Source organism: Mastigoproctus giganteus, chromosome 3 (assembly GCF_048544385.1).
Source record: "Mastigoproctus giganteus isolate SK-2022 chromosome 3, ASM4854438v1, whole genome shotgun sequence".
Lineage (NCBI taxonomy): Eukaryota > Metazoa > Arthropoda > Arachnida > Uropygi > Thelyphonidae > Mastigoproctus > Mastigoproctus giganteus.
In genome coordinates, this window is record NC_143577.1 from 225923035 (window position 1) to 225946869 (window position 23835).

The 23835-nt window shown below is 36.4% G+C and overlaps 1 protein-coding gene across 4 annotated transcripts in view; it reads right to left on the reverse strand.

The window, feature by feature from the left end:
• Positions 1-23835, reverse strand: part of LOC150088797 (transducin-like enhancer protein 4) — a 204986-nt gene that overhangs the window by 175876 nt on the left and 5275 nt on the right. For all 4 annotated transcript variants that reach the window (XM_090369662.1, XM_090369663.1, XM_090369660.1 and 1 more), the window contains one exon: positions 2336-2436. In XM_090369662.1, coding sequence (XP_090225788.1) covers positions 2336-2436 — 101 coding nt within the window. The remainder of the gene's footprint in view (positions 1-2335; positions 2437-23835) is intronic.

A 23835-nucleotide genomic window follows, 5' to 3' on the forward strand; every position in this document is an offset into this window, starting at 1 on the left:
CGCTTATATTCAAAGTGTAATGAAAACAAAGCAAAGCTACGCCCTTTTCATTTGCTTCCATACAAAGACAAGTGTACTCAATAACTAGTTTGAGTTTCATTCAAACCAACGCCATTCCATTAGCTTTGAGAAAATGCGTTTCTTTTTCTACACAACCTTTTCCTGTCAACGAAATCAGTTACATAGAGCGTAAAGAAAATAATGTAATTCCATTGTGTGAAAGAGAAAGGATGTGGATTCGTAAAAATTAAATTGCATAAAAAAATAATAAAAAATCTTCCCAAAGCAACGAAGTTCTAACCTCAACAAATGTCGTTTACTCTTCCTAAGGCATCAAGGTGAAGTTTGTAGACTGATAACCCTCCCAGAACAAGTTTTATGAAACGTATATCTGATAATCCTTTGTTTTCCTCTAAAACAATTATCCAGGAGCCAAAGAAGAGATGGTGAATCAACCTAGTTTTTTAATAATTCTAAGTTTTAATAATTTTTTGTTCCAAAAACTTCAAATCAACAAGGTTGGTACGCACAGACTGGTCATTGGCAAACAAGGTGCTGAATTGTTTAGTATTAGGTTATTAAATATTTAAATTTACATTTTATTTCTATAAAAATTCTAAATATTATTATACTTCTTTATATATTTAAAAATTTCAAAAGTTTCTTTAAAAAATTAAAGTTTTTTTTTATTTTTCATGTTTAAAATGTTATTTACAAACACACCATTAATAGATAAATACAACGATTTTATATATAAAAAGAGAACAGTTGGTCACGTGACAGGCCGGAACTGACGTCAAAACAGCCCACAGTATCCCTAGCTCACTCTGGTGGACAAAGTGGTAAATTACCCTATATATAGATTGCTGCTGAGCTGGAGTATTATCATGGTAACGAGATCTACTTTCACTATGCAAACATTTACACATAATTGGATATCAAAAATTAGTAGAAAATATTTAAACTTCAAAAAAAACCAAATAATAATAATGACAAAAGCATTTACACTGCCTGGACACTTTATTAGGATCATAAGCTAATGGTGTGCCGGACTACTAGTGGCTTCAATAAATACTCAGACGTTGCAGGGAGTCAACAAGATGCTGAAAAGTGGGAAGAGGAATATTAGATCATTTTCAGTGCCAATTTTCTCTATTAATGGATGTTTACCATTCTTTAAATACTCGAATGAATCCAGTCTTTGGACGTTCGACAATCTCTATCTGTTTGGAAGTCCATGAGATCGTCGATTCCCTATTGGCAGTCACCGTGTTACAACAACTAATAAAGTGACCAGGCAGTGTAGATTATTAAAAATGTCAAATAAATTAACTTACACAAATACAAACTAACCATGTAAATATAAAATTAATTAAAACCGCTGTTCTTCTGCAAACACTGGTCAAAAAATTAAAAACCTTTATTCAATATCTAGTAGGATCACCTTTTGCCCGAATTACACCCCTACAAGTCGTGGTATGGATTCCACCAGGTGTCTGCAGGAGTATAGCTCCAGATATGACCATTTTTCCATCAGGCTATATGTCAGACAATTTGAATTGGATTCAGATCTGGAGAATTAGGCGACCTTGGTCTGAAATCTTGAGAATGTTCCTGGAACCAATGAGGTACAATTTTTTTAGTGAATAGTTGGATTATTGTCATCAAAGAATCCATCTCAATCTAGATAAAGATGAACCATTGCAGAGTTAGGTTGGTTCCATATGACAGAACGATATCCTTTGAAGTTACCATGACCTTGTAACAGTATAGGCAGACCCAGTCCGTACCAACAGAAAATGCCCATACTATGATACCACCTCCAGTCATTTGAGTGGTGGACATGACAGTCTGGATGTATGGCTCCATGAGGTTCAAAGCCAATTTTATCGTACCACTTTCCTTTCGTCTTCCACTTATTGTGTACTTTTAAGATGGTTACTTTCCACACGCCAATGATTTGCTTCTGACAAAACGCCCGGACAATAAAATCTTTTAAAATCGGAAAGTTACCTATCGTCCCCAATCGACTAAGAAACCATAGGAAAATACAATATTTATCTATCAAAGGACTTGTGATCATACCATGTGACATCTTACCATACATTTAATGATCTTGAGTCCAATTGCAAAAGGGTTTCCACTTTTTTGGCCAGTGAGTCTAGAAATACAACAGTAGTTGGATCCAATCTTTATCCAGTAATTAAACCTCGAGTTTTTCGTATTTCTTAGTGTAAAATGATTTTGAACTTTTGAATGAATATTAGTGTTAGTTCGATTTTTAAATTATTCATTGCCGAAATTAGAAAGAGTTCCAATTGAGTTAAAGCCTTACCTGTGGTATTGTGCCTGTAGAAAACTAAATTCTTCTTTTATACGATCACAAGTCTCCACGACTGTAAATTTGAATGGTTGCCCAGCTTGAGGAGGTGGACCCTGCAAAAGAACACATTGAGCTCATTTAAAAATAAACTAAATGGGTACATTTATTTTATAATTCCACTATCTAATGTTGAACAGGTTATCGCTTGTTAAAGTGACTTTGAATTAGCTCCAACTACGTTGGCTGCAAGCACTTCAATATAATCCACGTCGCGAGCATGTCTGACAGCCACATAAATTTCCCTTTATTGCTCCTGCTAGACATAAAGCATTTACCTAAATATAACCCAACAGAACGAAGAGTAAGGACTTCATTCAGTCCTGCCATTGCTCTCCCAAACATCCGTTGAATATATGAGCATTGAGTTGTAATTAAATAAATGTAATAAATCCGGTTGTAATAAATCGCTGCTTCTACTATCTCTCTTTCTCCATTAATTCGTACCAAGATGGAGCAGTGACGTAAGAAGGACTATTGGAAATAAAAAATTTCTCCATCAATGTTGGAACACCTCTCCAATGATCTTCTTCTTCAATTCTCATTAAACTACGATTGATGTAACATTTTATAAAAGGATATGTTTCTCTGCTTCAGTGGTGAAGACACTTGAAGACTTTTTCTTTTTGGGTCCATAAAATTGATGTAGTTATAAGATGGAGTTTTCGATGAAACTTTTGTTTTTAATGAAATACCCAAATAAGAAAGGTATTAGACCCTACAGTACAGTGCGTGAGTTGAAGGTTAAGAAGATTGAAGATAGTTGTTGACATTAGACTTGAACTTCTGTAGACTGCAACTTTCAGGAAATACATATGAAGGAAGGTTGTTCCAGAAAGCAGAAGTTGAAGGGATAGATGAGGAAGAAGAAAAGTTGGTTCTCTGAGTTTGATGGACTGTTTGGAAAAGAGGAGAATTATAGGAGCCAATTCAGAAGAACAGTGCCCATGGAAGTATCTGTAGAAAAGACATTCAGCAGAAACAGAACATCTGTGAGACAGAGAGTGGAGAGACTTTGCAAGAGATGGATCACCAATTAACCTAACTGTCCTCTTTTCAGTCTAGAAGCCTGGACACCATGCTCCATGGTAGGGCTGATTTGAGATTTGTAAAAAGTGATTAGCTCTTTGGACGAAAAGTAACGCCAAGAGCGAAAGAGAAACCCCAGTTTTGGATGCAGAGGTGCAATATTTGTGGTGTGTTTATGTCAAGAGAGACACCAGGTGAAAAAGATCTGAGTTCGAGTCCCGTCGATGACAGAAAGAATTTTTATGGGACTTTTTCACAACGTGGCCGAGTTAGTCGGTCTCAGGCGTGGGCAGCGTGGTTTCTTCTCCCCGAAACTCGGATTTTTTGTCCAGCAAACAGAAAATCGACCTCAGAACACATGCAATTTACAAACGATATACATGGAGCAATATGGCCTTAGTCGCCGATGCCCTTAAAACGGGTTGAAGTGGAAGTAGATTTTTTGGTGGTCGGGATTCACATCTCGTGGTAGCAAGATGAAAAAGAAAAAAAATGGGTGAAAGAAAGGAGTAATGAGGGATAGAGGACGCGAGTACGTGTGGACTGAAAGAGATGATGTTTTTTTGGAGGTATGGAAGAGTGGGAAACATGCGTGTTGATAGGTTAGGTTAAGTTAACAACAGCCAAGAGAGATTAGAATTCAAGGTAATCCAGATATATGTGATCTTATCTAGAAATCTGAGTTTCATCGAAGATAAGCATAGGAGAAGTGGACTCCTCTTTGCGAAGTAAAAGACAGCAATGAGTTTAGAAGGATTGCAATTAACTAAGTTATTTTTGTCTCATTGGAAAATTACTTTGAGATTAGCATTTAAGGAGTAAATCAAGTAGAAGCAACTTGGAATGTCTTCAAAGAAGTAACTAACAGTTTCCTTGGTAAACATAGATCGGAAATTATGTTGATCTCTTGGAAAACATGCTTAGAAAGGTAAGAAGGGTGTCATATAGATGTTGCCACCGATACCATGGATTGGTTGAGGGTTGGAAAATCAGAAAAACTTGACACATAGTAGATACAAAGAAAGTAAATGAAGAATAATACCACGGATGGGTTGAAGGTTTGGAGGAGCGAATAAACTTTGTAAATGCTTAAAGAAAGTAAAAGATTATTTTTTGGTGGGTTATTTTTTTTATTGGAGGCTGTGGCTTAAGAAAATATATCGAGAAACACGCTAGGTTCGCTAAGTTTACTGTGATCCAAGATTTTTTATTTATCTTTCAAGAGGAATATTAATGCATCATTTATTACTATTATCCTTTAGCTGGCGTACAACAAAACAGACAAACCCGGAGCAACAATTATATTACTAAACAAGTATTTTTAAATATTTCAGATAAAAGTGTGTAAATGAAGTATACATTTGACTCAGGCTGAAGGAGAGGCCACGGAAATTGTTAGCCTTAACTGTACTTTGTACGCAGTGACACACACACGCGCTGTCTGACTACCCCGAAGAGTCGATCGCGGCGGGTGAACAGTGCAGGTGGTTCCGATCTTAAAACGAAACGAGCTAAGAAAGCATTCAGATGTTTGCAGTCTGATCAGTCGTTGATCTTGGGGAAGAAGGGATATGGTATAACGCCCCCATTCCCCCCCTCAGCACACACGTGTTCGTGTCTGTTTAATGTCGATTGTTTCCTATGTACATCGACACCTGAAGATACACTTCCTTCTTCGAAATGATAGCACACCTGTGTTTGTGGTAAACACTTTGGCTCTTTCAGGTAATCGGCGTCCCTTTGGCAAATTTAATACGGAACTGTAGCTTACAGCGATTCTCTCCCCCCCTTCCCCGAACACATCAAAGCTCACCACTGTCTGGGCGAGAATCACCATGGAAAATGGTTCACAATCATTCTAGAAAGGACTCTTTGAAGTTTCTCTGGGATTGTTTGACACACTGTAAATCAATTTAAGGGAAATGAAACAATCTCTCGCAGATTTTTCAATCTGTTGCTTCACACCAAAGTAATTAAATCATTTCGACTTTTATTATGACCAGGAACTCTAAATCTGCATCCTTGACGTTTTAGTGGTTTCTTACTTCTATGGAATAGACCGGGTTCGAATCCATCGACCCAAAGACTATCAGAGCTCTCAGTTAGGGAAATAAATGTTTAATTGCAGGTGGTTTGAACTTAATGTAATTAGACTGATTTTATTTTGTGGTTTCTACAAGGTAAGACGTGTCCTGACAAGTTTCGTCATGCATTCTTGTTAGATTTGGATTTGTCTGTTTCTGGATATTGAAGGGAAAGGAGATGCATATTTTTCTTTGAGAAAATTTTCATAAAAAAACAACTAGCGTCACTTCTGTTCAGTGAAGAACATAAGTGAGAATCTTATCTTTCAAGAGAAGATCAAGAAGACAGCCAGATTGAAGAAATTCCTTTATTTCTTTGATATCAACGGCATTGCTGATTCAGAATTTATTCTTGGCAGGTTAAACTGTAAATCCAGTTTTGCAATTCCCGATGGTTAAAGTATTTCCTTCCCACAGGGTCTTTAACCACCTGAATGAATTTTTAACCTGACAATTCACCAACTCACAGTCCGTCAAAAGGGAAGAATAATCATCGATTGATTTCTATTGGGCCCTCTGTTAATATTAAAGAAGACTGCAGAAGTGTAAAGCATGTGGTATAGAAGATCAAGCATGACTAGTTTGGTACCAGTGGGGGACCTGAAGATGCCGCGGTTCCTTTTGGATTTGCAAGATAGGTTCACCAAGTTCTCTTGCTTTTTCTTCCTCTGGACAGCAGGGCAGTAGGTGAGCACTACAGGAGAACAGAATGGCCTTTGGAAAGAGTCTTGCTGCACTCCATATCAAGCTGAGAATGGTCGAACAAATTGTTAAAGCATTGGGTCCTCAAGGCGACACCTCCAACGTATGTACGAGTCTTGGGTTGTTAAGTTTCACAATTAAGCTATTACCGTACAATATTTTGACTCCTCATAGTCCTAGTTACTTTGGTTCCCAACGCACACCCAAGTAATCTGAAGGGCCCTTTAAGAAATACTCTGGTTGTCAAAGGGATTTGAACCAAGACCTCTCCAAACAACTCCACTATGCTGTCACGGAGGACTCTGATGCAGGTGTTGATTGAGTGTTTGGTTTTCATGGTTTGATCAATTCCTTCTCTATTGACAATAATCCAATAAATACAGTTGAGGATTACAGGGGCTTCTTAATGTTCTTTTATTATGATTGCATCCTAACGAGCAGAAGGAACGCAATTTCGAAAAATATAGAATTCCATCGAAATGCTACTGAAGGGGATTGGTTTATTGTCTCTTTGGACCAGGAGATTCCTTCTTGAAAATTTAGACATTAGATTATTCTTCGGTTTGCTTTGGATCAAATATAATTTTCTTATTACCTTGTTTTAATTCGGACGATCACGCTTTATCTCCCAGATGAGAAATTCGGCAACTCCAACAAGGTTAACATCTATCGCTAAATCTCTTCCCAAAACAGGTAACCCTTCTACACGTATCCCCTGAAATGTGGGGGGAGGATAACCTCCATTTCAACTGGAAGTCTTAACTCTTTCTTTAAAATTCCTGAACAGTGTTTAATGCTTTGCTTGAGAAAGCTTGAAAGTGGTAACTACTCTCTGTCATTAAGTTTGAAACATTGTTCACTGAATCGCGTTAGATTTCCTATTATTTATGCACTGTCTTCTTGAATACAGCATTTCGTTGATCAGAATTAGACAGGAAATCGAAACTGCACCCAAAAAAAAACTTTAAATTACATGGCACGATGAAACGATGTGCCCTATCTCGAAGCGATCAATTATTTGCACTACATTCTCCAACTAGCAACAGCGACTGAGCATTGCGTGTGTTTTCTTCAATTTCATTTCCATCGGTGGTTGAAAATACGATAAATAAACAATTTAAATCGGTATTAGTTAAGAAACGCGTCCTTCTCTGGAATATTATTTCCACATCTGAAGGCGATGCCCTGATACTTCTCCAGTATTCTAACCAAAATAGAGCAGTCAGGTTAATTAACGACCCATCTCCTACAAACTCTCCATTCCCCATTACAAAGACGTTTAGTTTCAATTTGGACCAGAGTCCATACTCAAACTCTCAACCAAACTAATAAGAGCTTCAACAATCACATTTGGCTTTTAAGAATCCACGCAAAAAAGAGCTACATCTCTCTCTCTCTCTCTCTTTTAGTGATTGCTTATTCAGTAAACTTAGTAACTTATCGAGAACTGCATTTGCAAATTGTGTGGGCTGGACATTGAGCTGGTGACCAGTTTGATGTCACTTTAGAACAGCTTAAAAGATGGATACTGCTATGGTAGATTGCTTCAATATTAACGGGACTCATCAGATGGCATCATCTAGAGACAGGATAGATATTCAATGTAATATTTTTTCTCTGAAGCACATGTATATTGATATCATGTTTGATACTGTATTAATCATGCATTTGAAGTTATTATTGCACGTTTATGTTCTAAAAGTATTGCCAAATTAACGAAAACTTCCGTGATTCCAAACTTTTAGGCAGGAGTGTAGCATTAAGATAATCATCTCCCTCAAGGTTGATTCTGGAACATTTTGATTTATTTCAAAGATAAATCAAAACGTCCAGTTTGAAAAATGGATTGTATAACTTATTGAAGGGTGTATTCCTATTTACCAATGCAAGATCCTTTGAAAAGTCACTTTTCTCTTGAGGCACTTGGTTTGTTTAAAAGCTACGATCTAATTTTTCATGTTCAGTTCGACGATTACTTTTTTCTTTATGTCCTCAACATTCTGAATCTCTTTCTTTTGAGGGCAGTTTTCACCTAGGGGAAGAGGAAAAAGTCCGCTGGTGCTAGATCGGGCGAGTAGGGTGGATGGTTAATTTGCACAATGCATGTTTCGTCAGAAATGTCTTCTCAACAAGTGTGGAACAAGAACCAGCGTCCTCTCTCGAAATTGCAGCCTCACATGGGAAATGAACTTCAATAGTCTTTGAAGCATCTGTAAGTAGAACGCACCATTGACTACAATTTCCTTGTGAACCACATCCCGTTTGTCAAAAAACATGATCAGCATCCTGGACTTCTGCAAACGAAACTTTTTTGGGCCTTAATGATGATATTTAAGTCCACTGCATGCTCTGACGCTTCGTCTCTGGGTCATACTGAAACACTTAACACCCATCTCCAGTGACAATACAGTCGAGGAAATTAGGATTGTCATGACAAGTCTGGATGAAGTCTTTGCATGATGACCCTCCTCGTTATTTCTGCTAATCCGTGAGGCTTTGGGGCGCAAATTTTGCACTGGCCTTCCTTTTCTCTAAATCTTCATGCAGAATCTGACGAATCATTTCCTTATTTATATCCAGCTCATCAGCCATCGTTCTGAGGGTCAAACGACGATCTCTTGCCACAGTTTTCCCAAACTGTTGTGATTCTATCCTCATTTTGAGAGCTGATGGACGCCAGCTTCATGGGTAATCGCAAACATTTTCATGCCCGTCTTTGAACCCCTTATACCATTCAAACTTATACTAATACCAAAAACTTTGCTTATATTATTCTTTGCTTAGGCAAACGCTAGAAGAAAGGTGAATCAAATTTGTCCACTGGAGATAAATGTCAAAGCCATAAATGATCCTGTATAGATTACTGGAAAACTGATGAATATTTTTCATCTACATTAGCGTATGAATAAATTTTTAGAGATAGGTTTAGAAGAAGTCCATCTAACATGGACCAGGAGTTAAATGGTTCTATAATGGAATCTGAAAGAGAAATTGTTGCCGAGGAAATCTATCCTATAATACTAAAAGAAGCTGCAAAGGAGGTACTTAAACCCTCGGCCATAATCATGAGAGCATCTCTGTTTTCAGGGGAAGACCATGTAGATTGGATGAAGTGCAAATGTATCTCGTATTCACAAAAGTTTGACCTCTGTGCCAAGAAAAATAATGGAATCAGTAGTTAGAGAAGTAATGCAATATCATCTTTATAGGAGTGGAGACATGAGGCGATCACAAAGGAACTGGATACAAAGAATAATTTTGACGTCCCATGCTTAGATTTCGGTAAAGCCTTTGGCACTGTTCCACACGAAAGACTTCTGTACAAATTGGAGCAATGTGGCATTAAGGAAACGTTACTACTATGGATAGAGAGGTGGTTGAGTGAGTGAAGGTAGAGTGGTTACAAATGGGCATTGCTCTTCGTGGACTAAAGTGATGAGCGGGGTATCACAGGGATCGGTGTTGGGTCCCTTACTGTTTTTGGTATTTATTAGGTGACAAGTTCAAGCTCGCAACGACACCCTAGTTTCAAGATAAGAAGTCGGTCCCCGAACTTTTTTGCTCAAGTATAAATTGGTGTGGAAGACGGCCATGGACATTCTTTTACATCTGCGTCTTCCTTTATTGACATGCCCTCTGTTATGAGGCAACCGATTTTCAATTGACATGTATGACATGCGTTATTTTGATTTATTTATTCGAGATCGATGAAGGGTTACATGAAATGCAATAAAGTACATATTTATGCTAAATAATCTACCACCATAATGCTTATATAAATATTTAAAAACGGATTTATGAAACAAACACCATCCAGGTGTCATTAATAGGTATAATGGCATCTGCGCTCACGCTAGAAGACCATAGAAGTAGAGTAGATGGCTATCTACATTGAGCTTAGCAACTGTATCCATAAAAGATTCATCGAAACATGTACATGTCTAGTTATTATTGAATGTATATTCAATATGAATATATCTTACTATTTAGGGAACTAGATGTGATACTGATCTGCTGTACTGTCTGCAAATAATAATGTCTGCAAGTGCTCATAGAATCACAGGAATCGCAGTCTTTGGAATTCATTTTCTTCAACCCGATCTCCGTTTTTCAGTTCAAAATTTGGGACATGTAAGTGATTTGCAAGGGGAACACTTTCATTAGGACATACCCACGATGGAAAAGTGGCATCAAGGTCGCTGGGATACTGACAGACGGGTGACTACTGCAGGTTTTAAGAGGCAAAGAAAAATGGACTATAAGAAAAGGACTAAAGGTTTAGAGAAAGCCTATAATATACTATTACCATCTATAAGTGGGAAGCTGAAAGAAACTTGTTGAACTCAGGTTTCAATTTCCATAGGCTGTAATTTTTAAAGAAGTACAGAGAAGAAAATTGTTCCAGAGAGCACATGCAGAGGGATTAACACAAGCAGATAGCTGTGGTCATATGGAAGATAATATGTAGCACGCTTAATTGAGCGCCATTATGAGTGTCCCATAACCATGTTGTTAACATGTTTTGTAAGAGATCTCTGTTTAAGATCTCTGGTGTATTGTGCCCATCTCTCTCCTTAGGTGTGTAGTTGTGTTGGGACTGGACTGTGGCACACCAGGATGGTCAAAGGACCCTTCATTCACCCATTTGCTTTTGTACGAACGTTGTGTTGTTGGAATCTATCTTCACTATCTGGGTGGTGTCCTGGTTGGATATATCAAAAGCTTTTGAAGTCTGGATTGGCATTAGGTTAATTTATTTGTATTATGCATTAATGATGATAATGTTCTATCAAAAGTTAATTTCACGTATGAAATCATGTCATAGAAGAATTTGCCTTCTTGGTACACTGATAACTGTTGTGAAATACGCTCACTGTCCAAAATATTCAAAACCTTTATTTCGTATCTAGAAGGGTCAACTTCGCTCGAATTTCAGCCCATACACATCGTGGTACAGGTTCAACCAGGTGTCTGAAGAAGTATAGCTCCAGATTTGACCATCCTTCCATGACGATATGTGTCAGCTGCTGTATTGTGGTTGGTAGATTACTGCGAAGCCTCAATTGGATTCAAATTTGAAGAATTAGACTGTTGGGATAGATGTTGGAAATATTGGGAATGTTAGAAAGATATTCATGGGAGATAACACGACCATCTAGCGATATGAGTGGACACAAGCAGTAGCAACATTATATACCCCATTCCTTGATACCATCTCCAGCCGCTTGAATGGGGGACACGAGACAGTTCAGATGCATGGCTTCATGAGGTTGATATTGGTGCGAAAAAAGTGTAAATCGAGACTCGTCAGACCATGATCTTTTCCCATTGTTCCATAGTCCAGTCTTGGCGTTGGCGGCACCACTCCAGTAGAATCTTTCGATTTTTTAACACCTTTCTGAAATTCGGAAAGATCACTCGTCTTTCTCATGACTGGATCGACCAAGAAGCTTCAGAAAAGCGTACAGTATTTATCTGATAACAAGGAACCTCTGTTCATACCATCTGACAACTTGCATTTGCATACCGTCTAAAAATACATTTAAAAAAAATTTAAACACAGTCCTTGAATAGAAAATCCAATTTCAGATAAAATTCGGAATAAACATTGCGCTGAAACAAACTTTACTTTTCAATCTACCCTTAGAGCATTTATTTTTAGAGAGCTACGCAAAATAAGTTATCAGTACAGCCCAGGGGGTTACCAAAACAGAAACGGCATTTGCATAAGGGGTGTGAATATTAAAACCTTGAAGAATACAACTGGAGGGTTGTTAAGATCACTATCAGATACTGAACTGAAAATTAACGGATGAAAAAGGTAAATTCTCCAAGAGAAGTACAATGACCCAAATAACGAATGCTGATCATTGACACAATTCTACAAGTTAACTACTTTTGAGTATTTTAGAAATATTATCACCAAACAAAGAAAATATTAAATTAATTCAAGAGTCTCTTTCTTCTATCTTTGAAAATTATTGATATACCCACTCTCTTGCGAGAAACAAAAATAAAGAGTAACTATATTGATTCATTTTGGAGTTGTTTATATTTTAGGGGACTTACCATGGCTTTAAGAATCTCCGTTAATAGAGTTTACTTATAGAAATAGAAGGGAAGAATCAAAGAGCAAAGAAATCTAAAAGATCAGGGTTGTTGAGTGCAAATAGTCCAGTTTCCTTCCGTGTTATTATAAGACTTATTACAATCAGTTTGGAAACACATCCGACTCTCATCAAAGGTAAACTGCAGCCATTATCAATCCACTGCAGGATGGAAGCCTTCTGAACGATTCATGTTGAGGGAAATGGACCATAATTCCACGCTGGTCCAGTGCAGGTTGGCAGATCGACTGTATTTAGCAGTTAGGGGCTTGAAACCCAGTCTACTCAAAGGCTTTCCAATCTTAGCTCATGAAGATTCTTAGAGGAAATCCAGGTGACCCAGTCTTCTCCATAAACCATTTTAAATATGCTCAGTAGGATTTAATTCCCGAGATCTGGCTGGCCAACCCATCCGAAGAATGAGTTCATCTCGAAGGAATCTATTAACCAGTTGAGGTACATGGAGACCATTTCTTTCATTAAAATAAAACGAAATCGTTTCTGAAAAACCTAGTACTCAAGTGTCTCATCCGTTTATCTTTTGAACAGCCAAGGTACCACACTCAAAGATTTGGAGTTCGTTTTTCTTGAGACTTTCGGTACAATTTGGACAGAGGACTGTCTGTCCTGGAGTTTTCAGTTAAAACACGGTTTTAACTGAAATTTTGAACACCAGTGTACATAAACTTTATCGATTATGTACTGCAGGATGCAAATAGTGGGAAGAGCACTCACGTAGCTGTCTGAGCGTTTCAGAATATGAGATAGTGGGGAGGGGATTAGTGCTAGGTAAGTGAGTGAACGAAAAAAAAAATTATTTTGAATTTTTCACGCTACATCCATCTAAAGTTTTCAGGTAAAGCTTAAGCTGCAAAAAAACCCAGATTAATTAAGAATTTACTGAAAAAAAATGAAGATTTTTTAGCGATACCAACTGAGGATAAAAAAAAAATATTTTTTATTTATTTTTTTTTCGATACAAAGAACGCTTCATTTTGAACGTGTTCAAGAAGGAGTTATGCGAAGGGACAAATTTCCTAGTTGGAGTGGATGCAAGGCGGGGGAGAGCTAATCATTCGCATAAAAAAGAAAAACAGAATAAAAAAAAGCATTCTAGTAAGAGCGAGATCTAAAAGATACACAAAGCAGAGAGAAAAAAAAGCACGAAGCCTGCAAAAACATAGCCACGCCTAAGTCATAAATAACACAGCATCCCCACCCCCAGCTAACCCCTCCTGAGAAATGGGCCTGATTGATGCTGGAGGTCAATCGAGGATTTTTCTAAAGGCAACAGACATTAATTAAGCAACCCTTAACAACAGACCGATAAGGTAATTACCAACTAAAGGGTTATTCCTTGTGGCAAAGACAATGACCCTAAGCGAATGTTGGGGGTACCCGATGAACGATGTCCCCTTTTTTTTTAAATAACACACCTTGTCGAGCTTCCTCTGCATAACGGATGTGTAAAACACTTCCAAACTTTTTCTCCTTTTGGAAACCAAAGATTTTCTCATCTCGATGTTGCAGAGGACTACAAGAACCTTGGAACATTAATGAAGGGTGGAGCTTGGATGCCGAAAAAAAAGAAAAGAAAAAAAAACGAGCTATCTAACGATTAATAAATTTAATTACTCGCAGTGGAATAATCAATAATGAGTTTTCCTAAAGATAAATGATTTTGTAAAAAATAAGAAGCTGAAAAAATCGCGCGCACACACACACGAAAAAAAATAGATCTGGTTGTCTTGGCAACCCGGGCATATAGGTGGTGCAAGGGCCGTTGAGTTTTAAATCAGTAATTATAATCCACATACGAGTGGAGGGTTTTACTATCGCTTTGTTGGAAGCATTCCATAACTGATATTAATTACAAAATAGTTAGCGAGATTTTCTTGAAGATTTTGATGGAGAACGCTATTTAATGAACTGAATATGATAATTTTTTTTTTTTTTAAGCAGTGACGCGTGGAAAGTATAAGCTGAAGGATTAGATTATTTGTCAGGAAGAAATAAACCGAGAAAAATCGATATAATTGAAATGAATACACTTTAGGCTTTTGTTTAACGAAATAATTATATTACTGGTCATAAGAGCTGCTCTCTTCCGTCTAAAGAATCATTTTCCATGGCGTGAAGAACAATTTAGTCCTCTTATTTATGTGTGGAAGATGCGACTAAACAGAAGAGGAAATTACCCTTTTGCACAGCTCAGATGGTGAGTTCTTTGTTACAGTTTGTAACTTTTCGTATGGAATTTCAAGTAGATGGTACGTTCTCAATGAATTAATCTTCAATGATTCGATTTTAATTGATGAAAGGAGCCACAGGAAATTCGCGAGGCTGTAAAGGATAAGATTGTGATAGATGAGGCTTAATGCTAGCTTTCCAGTATGCAGAAGTTTCCTCTTCTTTCTGACGTTTAAGAGTTTCTTTTGGATAAAGTTTATATCACTGAAGAAGGGGTTTCACCTTAGTGGTGACTAAAACAGTCCAAACCGGAGAACGGACCTTATATTTTCTGCGAAATCCCCCTTAAATGCCCATCTCGAAGAAGGATAGTTGTACCCATATTTTTTGAGCAAACGGTTACCTCTGATGATTATCAGGACATCACAATACAGTTTATTGCATTGATAGAAGAATATGCAAGAGACATCAAGCTCCAGCAGAGCAGGGTAGCCTGCAATGGCTGCATTTTCATCCAGTGAAATTTTGCAAGGGCTTTTTTTGGGGATATTTAACGACATATATAAACAACTTCATCCTATGCGTGAGGCATGCGTCCATTGTTTTGACATTTGTTTAGTTTCAGGATCATAGTGATGGATCCAAGTTTCATCCATGGTGACTAGCCAAGGAAAAACTCCTCTTGCTTTTCCTGGAACATCGACGACACTTCATGTGCACATCGTGCCCTTTCCTTCTTCTGGTAAGGGGTTAGAAGCCTGGGAACCCGTCAAGCAGACACTATACTCATATGCAACTGTTGATGGATGATGTTCTCCACAGACCCTACACCAATTTGGAGCACTAGACCCTACACCAATACGGCAATCTTCCAGGATTAATGGCTCAATTTTTGCAACTCTCTTCAGTTACAGCAGTTGCTGGGCATCATGGGACTTCTTCATCATGCACTGAGGTTCCTCCACATTTGAATTGTTTATACCAATGCGCAACAATTCTGTTACCTGGGTTTTTTTTTCTCCATAAACAGCAACCATTTATTCGTGGATTGTTTTGAGTGTTTCTCTTGCAGAAAGAGGAACAGAATCCCTGTTCAATCTTTTTTGAACCGCTCTCGTAGGTAAAAATCTGGAACTCTCTCTCTCTCTCTCTCATTCCTTTTATTATTTTGCATCCAAGTGAACCCTATGGTGGTTTGGTAACCGGAATAGTAAGCGAATTACTGAAAACAAAATTGCAAACTCCTTTTGCCACCAGGTGACTTTACTACCAGAATATAAAAAGAAACTTTCAAAAAATGATACAAATCTTGATCAAAAGAATATTATCTTACTATCTTTTGCAATGATCTAGCAATAGAAAGCTCGTGGAACATAAAAATTTTCACTCGAAACACAGCTTTCAATCTTCTCCTGGAAGGTCAAGGGCTAAGAAGAAACACATACCCTTTATTTATATATAAGATCAGAGAATGATAGATAAGAAGGAGACTGGAAGAGATGGATAAGATGCAGGAGAGACGGAAAAATAGAGCCGAAAAAAGTGAAAGATATAGACAGATGAAATCCACGTGAGGGTATGTCTGAAAAAAGCGAGAACACGGTGTAGTGAATAGAGTTTGAGATTTAGCTGGACTGAAGGAGACCGTGGTCACAAGAATGTAGGAGGGCCTTAGTTATAAGACTGAAATGTAATTTACTAGCACGAGCTGAGAATCTTCAAGAACAAGTTAAAATTTACTGAAAACTTTGCAGCGATAATGAGCGGCTCACTCCCAGTGCGATATAAAAACCTTCACTAATAGGCTGGAACAACACACCCCACGATAGCTGAATTAACTTGAGAGTTTGAAAGAATAAATAAAAAAAAAAGTGGGGTTAGGATCATAAAAAATAGCCTTCGTAAAATAAGAAACAAAAGACGTCTTTGCAAACAAAAACACGAAGAGAAATGTTAAACTTTGAACGGGTAATTAAAAATACTACCACCAGAGGGCGTTACAGATTTATTTAGGTGATGTCATATACAATATGGTGTACTTCTGTGATTACTGAAATAATAGAAATTCTTAAACTATCTATAAAATTTTATATTATTTTGAATTTTCTTTTAATATATGATTTTATGTTTTTACTTTTGGAACGCGTAGGTTGGCCAAGAAAAGTTCTAAGATTACTTTAAAATATATGACGTAGGTAGTCTTTGATTTACGTCGGGTGTGGTGACGTATATCGAAACGACGTAAATCGGATATAATTTTTAAACAAATGCGTTTGTAAGATGAGACGCAATTCAATTTCAGTTTTATATTTAAATAAATTTATTAATTTTATTATTGGCTGTTCATTGGGTGCAACAGAGGTCTTATTTGATCCCATGAATCCAAGATAAAGGTTTTCAATTTTTGAAATAGTTTGCAATGTTTATATTCTTATGTTCTCTTTGTCCTCCCAAGAGTAATACTGTAATATGATTTACAAGTGGGCTGTGAGAAGTTCTCAAAATTTAGGTGAGCTATACTCTTAAAAAGTTTCAACTAGATCTCACCATGGTGAGATCGGCAAAAAGAAGCTCAATGTCTTTTGTCAGATGAGATGTATTTGGACGCAATATTCCAACTGTGGTTTTACAATTGTCATATACAGTGGGACCATGACCTCCCTACGAAGGTCTATGGGTCTATGAAGGCCGATTGGCAGAAAATTACAGAGTGGTTATGCAGGTGTCCGGATAAATGTTAGGGCAGTGTATACGTTTTCTAAATGCGCTTTGGATGCGTTTTGAAATTGTATTTGATCGTGATAATCATTAGCTGCAGATTACAATTTAAAACTTCTTTAGCGATAAGGGCAATGTTCAAAGTCTTATGTGACCACTTGAGATCTGGACTTTTCAGAGATTATATATTAGAATTCTTTTAAGGTTTTTCTAGATGAAATGCTCGCAATGAACGGTACCTAATTTAAGAATATTCAAAAATAGCCCGATGACTATCTCATAATTTAAAAGACTTGTACGATCTTCCCTTAGCAACACGTCAATTTCCCTCTTCGTTTTATCCATTTATTAAAAGAAAAAAAAACATTACTCCAACATATATTCGAAGCATGTGAAAGCAATCGCCAGAAGTCATCAAATATTCATTTCAAATGTAACCCTTTTGATTAGGTTAAGCCTAATAGGTTTATTGAAGCGAGTGCCACTCTTTTTTCCTCGATATCTCTTTCCTAATCCTGTGTTTAATCTGAGAGCGTGATGTTCCCTAGATTGGGTAGACCTCCCTCGAAGGCGCAATGGGTTTAAATAACACACAACTGCTGCAGCAGTGAAATGCTGCAATAGGGGTTTCGTGAGAATTTACCATGAAAGACAACGCAACACGAAGCTCATGACATGTCCTCAAAGAAACGTAATAACAAAATTCTTTTTATCTGAGACCCTGCTTTTGCCTTGGCCGTCACACTATATTGATTTAAAGACATTTCATTTGGAAGGCACGGCTACGTGAAACAGTAATCATCGACCATCAAAAATACCAGGGATGGAAAGAAAAAGAGAGAAATCCTTGTAATGTGTTTGCCAAAGCGAGCTATGAATCGAAGAACAAATGACTATTGTAATTTTGAACTTTTATTTCTATAAAAGTAATTAGTATTTTAATTATTTAATACAATTAATATAAAAGCGTTTTAATGACTCCACGAGCCGTTTCCTTTTCTTGTTTTTTAAAAGGTTTCCTGTCAGATTTCTTCACTTTAAACGTTTGTAAACTTAGCTACTTGGAGGTTAAACCACACGCGGGTTTCTAATGCCCTTTGGCAGAACGGAAAAGCACTTGAACGTGGGTGAAGAAGGATATTTTGTGACAAAGTATTCCTGGTGGTTAACATGCGCCAACATTTCTAAAATATGTTTAAAAAAAAAAACCGAGAAGAATGATCACTTTGTGTGGGCTAACATGGCACTGATGCACCATCCGTTTTGTTAATGCTGAAAGAATCATTGTGTCTGTGACAATGTGTCTTAGAGCTAAGAACTTTATCCAACACAAATGTTGTGTGTGAAAAAAAAAATCGTGTACTTCGCATTGTACCAAAAAAAAAGAGGCCTCGTTTTGTTGGAAAGGTTCAGCAAATCCATTCACAGTGGCAAAAGCAAAAACAATAGCAGATGCGATAGTTGGGAACTGGTGTTACCATGTATAAGTGTCCTTGTACAACCTCAGTGACATAATTGGGTCATTGGGTTTTGCTTCTCCATGAAGAAGCAGTTGACAAAGTCCGATTGCACACACTTAAATTCATTAATGTCTATTTGAACGATTAAACCACCACCCGCAGTCCTCTTTGGTAGGATCACCATCCATTCCCACCCCGGATGGAAAAGAGCTGAGTTCCAGTCCTGTCGATGACGCGAAGAGTTTTTATGGGTCTTTTTCACAACGTGGTTGAGTTAGTTGATCTCAGGCAAAGGTAGTATGGTTTTTCCTCCAAGAAAATCGTGTTTTTCATCCAGCAAACAGAAAATCGACCTCGAAACACGCAATTTAAAGACAATATGGCCTTAGTTGCTGATGTTCCTAAAACCCTACAACAACCACAACCCGTATAGTTCAGATCTGGCGCAAAGCGATTATTATTTATTCAGAAAACTCAAGTTTCATCTTTGTGGAACTTATTTTAAAAATGATAATCGCTAAAAGCAACTGTGGAAGCCTGTTTTTTTTTTTTTTTTTGATGGATTAAATTCTTTGCAGATTAAATACTCCATTTTTCCAATCTTTTATACTCCATTCTCAGAAATTTTTGACCATCCCTCGTAAGATGAAGCTAATTTGAATGTATTTTTGAAACAGTTCTGTACGTATTACTTACCCAGAAATTTTCAGTACTCTGGCATTGTCACAAAGATTGCAAAGAAACCTTGAGTAGTAATAAACTTTTTGCTAAATTATTAGTTTCATTTGCACCTTAATCCACAGACATATTCTTCCCTACACAGTGAATAACGCAGATAATCTAATCCATCATTAAAACATACATAACTCCAGTTAGATCAATATCTATTTTAAACTCCCTCAACGTTCAGTTCTATTCTCACTACCTCAACTCAATCCAATGTTAAAAGTCGAATGTTAACAAGTTTCTTCTAACTTCTCAACTATGAATCCATCCACAACGATATAGATTTTACATTTTTTTTTATGCTGATCAGATATAAAAGGTTGCTGGAACTTAAGGCACACTAATAGGTGTATTCAGAAGCTAGAACAACAATTTTTACACTGGAATTAATTTCTGTTGGTTGAAATTTTCAGGAAAGATATATGAAGAGAGTTCTTCCAGAGAACAACTCTAAAATGTTCTTTTCAATACTTATAACAATATAAGGGGAATAGAAGGAGGAAAGTAGGCTCTCTGGATAGTTGCTGGATGTTTTCAAACTGATTTGAAAGATCGAAGTGGAAAATGTAGAATTGAGATGGAATTGCAGTTAAGATGAAAGTGTCTGTGAGAGAAATATCTTTGTAGAAGAGGCACGAAGTAGAAACTGATAGGACGTATAGCCAGTTGGTGAGAAATAGATAATGAACTCGATGGGTTAGAGTCCAGGACTCACACTTAGAGGGCCTTTTGGAGAACAGAAAATGTTTGCATTTGACTTGCTCAGGTGTTCATAAGGACAATGGCAAAGGCAATGTTTGAAATGAGAGGTTGAAAACGCTTCCCACACCACTTTAAATAAAAAGTAATCTACTTTTTATTTAAAGTGTATGTGGTTTCCAGACAGTGGTTTCGATTCTTATTAGAGTCTCTGGGGTAGCGGCATTCAGTTTAAAACAAAAACAGTAGATTTTTCCATTGGAGCAGTTTTCTATTTACAGTAGTGCAATGCCGAGGCAACTCGTGGCGTTATTAGGTTCCAGTAATGTATTGACAGCCTTAGTACACTCAGTAATCATGTGTTGTGAACGTTTTCAATAAAAACCTATCTGTCAATCCCTATTCTTTCTTTCTTTCTCTTGTGTGTACCACATAGAAATGAATTCTTTGCAGAATCACTTTAGTATTTCCATCGAAAGAAGAAATGAATGGATATTTGTCCCGTTGCCTGCCCAATCGCTGTTAGGGGTAGATTTAAAAACGGCTTTAACAAAGTAATGCTCTTCAATAGTCTATCAATCCCAAGCAGATGTGGTGTGCAGTCTGAGAACGAAAATATCCACTGCTGACAAGAAACATTTATAAATAACAACCACCTTAGCTTCTTATTGTAATAATAAAAGGTTGAAACACTTCACCAAGTGTTTCGCCTCAGTCCAAAAAGATCGGATTAAGAAATTTGTGGTTTGAATGAAAGCTGTTCTACATTTTTTGTTTTTTTTTCATTTAAAACCATTTTTATATTTAGAAGGATACAACGTCTCCCCTCACCGAAATATATTAGAATGTACTTATTATATTTTAGGGCGGGATATATAGAGAAGATGTCCTAGGTGCAGCCTGAGAGGAGACGCATATCCTCATTCTTTTGTTCTGTAAATTAGGGGAAGAGGGCCCATATTCTAAGGCTTGCTCCCGGTCCAAAAATACTTAGCTGCACCACTATGGTTAAGTAAGGCAGAATTTACATCACAATTACTTCCTTCTGGCTAGCTTTGAACGGGATTCGCCCAAGATTTTTGCTAGGGGCAGGTCTTCCGAAATCGTGTGCAATTTATGAATTCATCCTTTGACCTAACTGGGATTATCTAAAATTCAACGTTTTATCCTAAAATCAGGATGTACACTTTCTAAATTCCATGATTTTCTAGTAAAAATGAATATTTAAATGTAGAACCTTGCTTGGCCAACCTAACCACTTTATTGCCACGTTTTTCAGCTGTTCAGAGGAAGTATCCCTAACTTTTTTTCACTAGTCCTTTCTAACTTCTAAAATTTTGATTAAATACCCTAACACTATTATACGGACATCAAGCTCACGTGAATACTAAACACGGTAATGTTCTTGTATTTTCTCTTTATTGTTAACTCCTATCTGATGTGATCTTCCTGGTATAAGCAGAAAATTAATTAATTTATTTATTTTTAACTGGAGGAGGCTTCGAATAATAAGATTTAGAAATAAAATTATCGTATTGCTCAGAAACAAAATTATTAATCTTTAAAAATGCGCAGATTTAATTAAGAACTTTCTTAATTGCACGAGATCTTAATTAAAAAATGAACTTTAACATTTTAATTTACATATATAGGTCAAATATGAACTATAGGCGCGCGATCCGATCGAGTGTTTACGGTGACATAATAAACATTTTAAATTAAATAAATTTTAAATATTATCATAATATACAATATTTTAAATTTGTATCTTAAATCTAACACAAAATTTTCTCAATTTTACAATTATTAAAGGGAAATCTATCTGGACACCTTTTCTTTAATTCTGAGCGTGTACCATTGATCAGTGTTTTTATGAATACTTTGTGGTCATCTCATTTCTTTTAATTTTTTATTTATGTACACATTTTCAGTCATGCGTACATTTTAGAGTCATTGGTGCATTTTATTTATGCGTAGTTTAGGGTCTTTCGTACATTTCATTTTTATGCATACATTTTAGAGTCATCTCATTTCCTTTTATTTTTTATTTGTGTGTACATATTTAGAGTCATTCGTACATTTCGAAATGGGTTAAAACTAAGTGGTCACGTGGTAGTTGTGAAAGCAGTTGTCACGAGCTTGTGACGTCACTACAAATCAAATTTCGTATCAAGCCTTATAAGCTGTACTTAATTGGCATATTCTCCTGTTTACTTAACTCCTACAATCTCTGGCACCTTGTCTTAAAGTTCGTGGCTTAAGTCTCCTAAACAACAGACCCTGGTTACTTTTTTTTTTCATTCGTTTTTGCCCAATTAATTTCGCAGATAAACTGTCTCGATAAAGCGATCACCTTGACTAAACATTCAAAATAAAGCTGGGTAGGTAAAAAGCGTTGATAACAAGATGGATGCCGTTCATGGGGAAACAGATAAGTAGCTGTCTGGTGGGTTAAATAGCATTGATGCGTGTACACAGCATTCTACATTCCTTGGCATCATTTGTGACGCATGTCACTCTAACCACCTTGTGTCATGCTACAGTAGCCAACAGCAGGAAGAATTGGGTATAGTCTTACCACTTATACGAGATATTTGTTTTCCCCAATTGCTTCTTCTTTCTATACGTCGAATTAAATTGTGCTTTGAACTGCCATTTTGATTTTCTACTCAGTTACAGCACCAAGCAAAAGTAAAATCTTATTAGTGACTTGCTAGAAACCGCTTTTAAGTTACAATTTTCGATTGATCATTTATTATAATCATGCGTACATGACTGTAAAGTGTACAATTTAGAGTCATTCGTACATTTCATTTTTATGCGTACATGACTGTAAAGTGTACAATTTAGAGTCATTCGTACATTTCATTTTTATGCGTACATTTTGGAGTCAACCGTAGATTTCGTTTTTTTATTTATGCCTACATTTTATTTTATATTTCTTCTAAAATTTCATTTTTTATTTATGCATATATCTTTAGAGACATTCGTACATTTTAATTTTTTATTTATGCATACATTTAGTCATTCGTACATTTCATTTTTATGCGTACATTTTAGAGTCATCCATACATTTCATTTTCTATTTATGTCTACATTTCATTTCTATTTATTCTACTCGTACATCTCATTTTTTTTATTTATGCGGGTATTTTTAGAGTCATTAATACATTTTATTTTTGCGTACATTTTAGAGCCCCATACATTTTATTTTTTATTTAGCACACATTTAATTTTCTATTATGCCTACATTTAATTTTCTATTATGCCTACATTTAATTTTCTATTCATGCGTGCATTGCATTTTTTATTTATGCATATATTTTTAGTCATTCGTACATTTCATTTTTATGCGTACATTTTAGAGTCATTCGTACATTTCATTTTTTAATTATGCGTACATTTCATTTTTTATTTTTCTGATTAATCCAAAAGTTACTGTTCATGCTTCCCATTCAGTTGATACAATTTCAAATAAAATCAGTTACTGAAACTTAACAGTTAAAATAATCTTAATTATTTTTCAATAATTCTAATTAATTCACTTTTGTAGTTGTTTCAAGTTCCTGCTTTACTCAGTTTTCATTTTATTTTTAAAGGAAAAAAAAAACATTCTTTTTATATACCATTTTTTTTTCAAAAAGGACAGGACGTCGTTAATATATTTTGATATCGTGTTTCGGTATTTCTGCTTGTCATTCCAATTATTTGGGATTCTTTTTTTTTTTTTTTTTTACCTT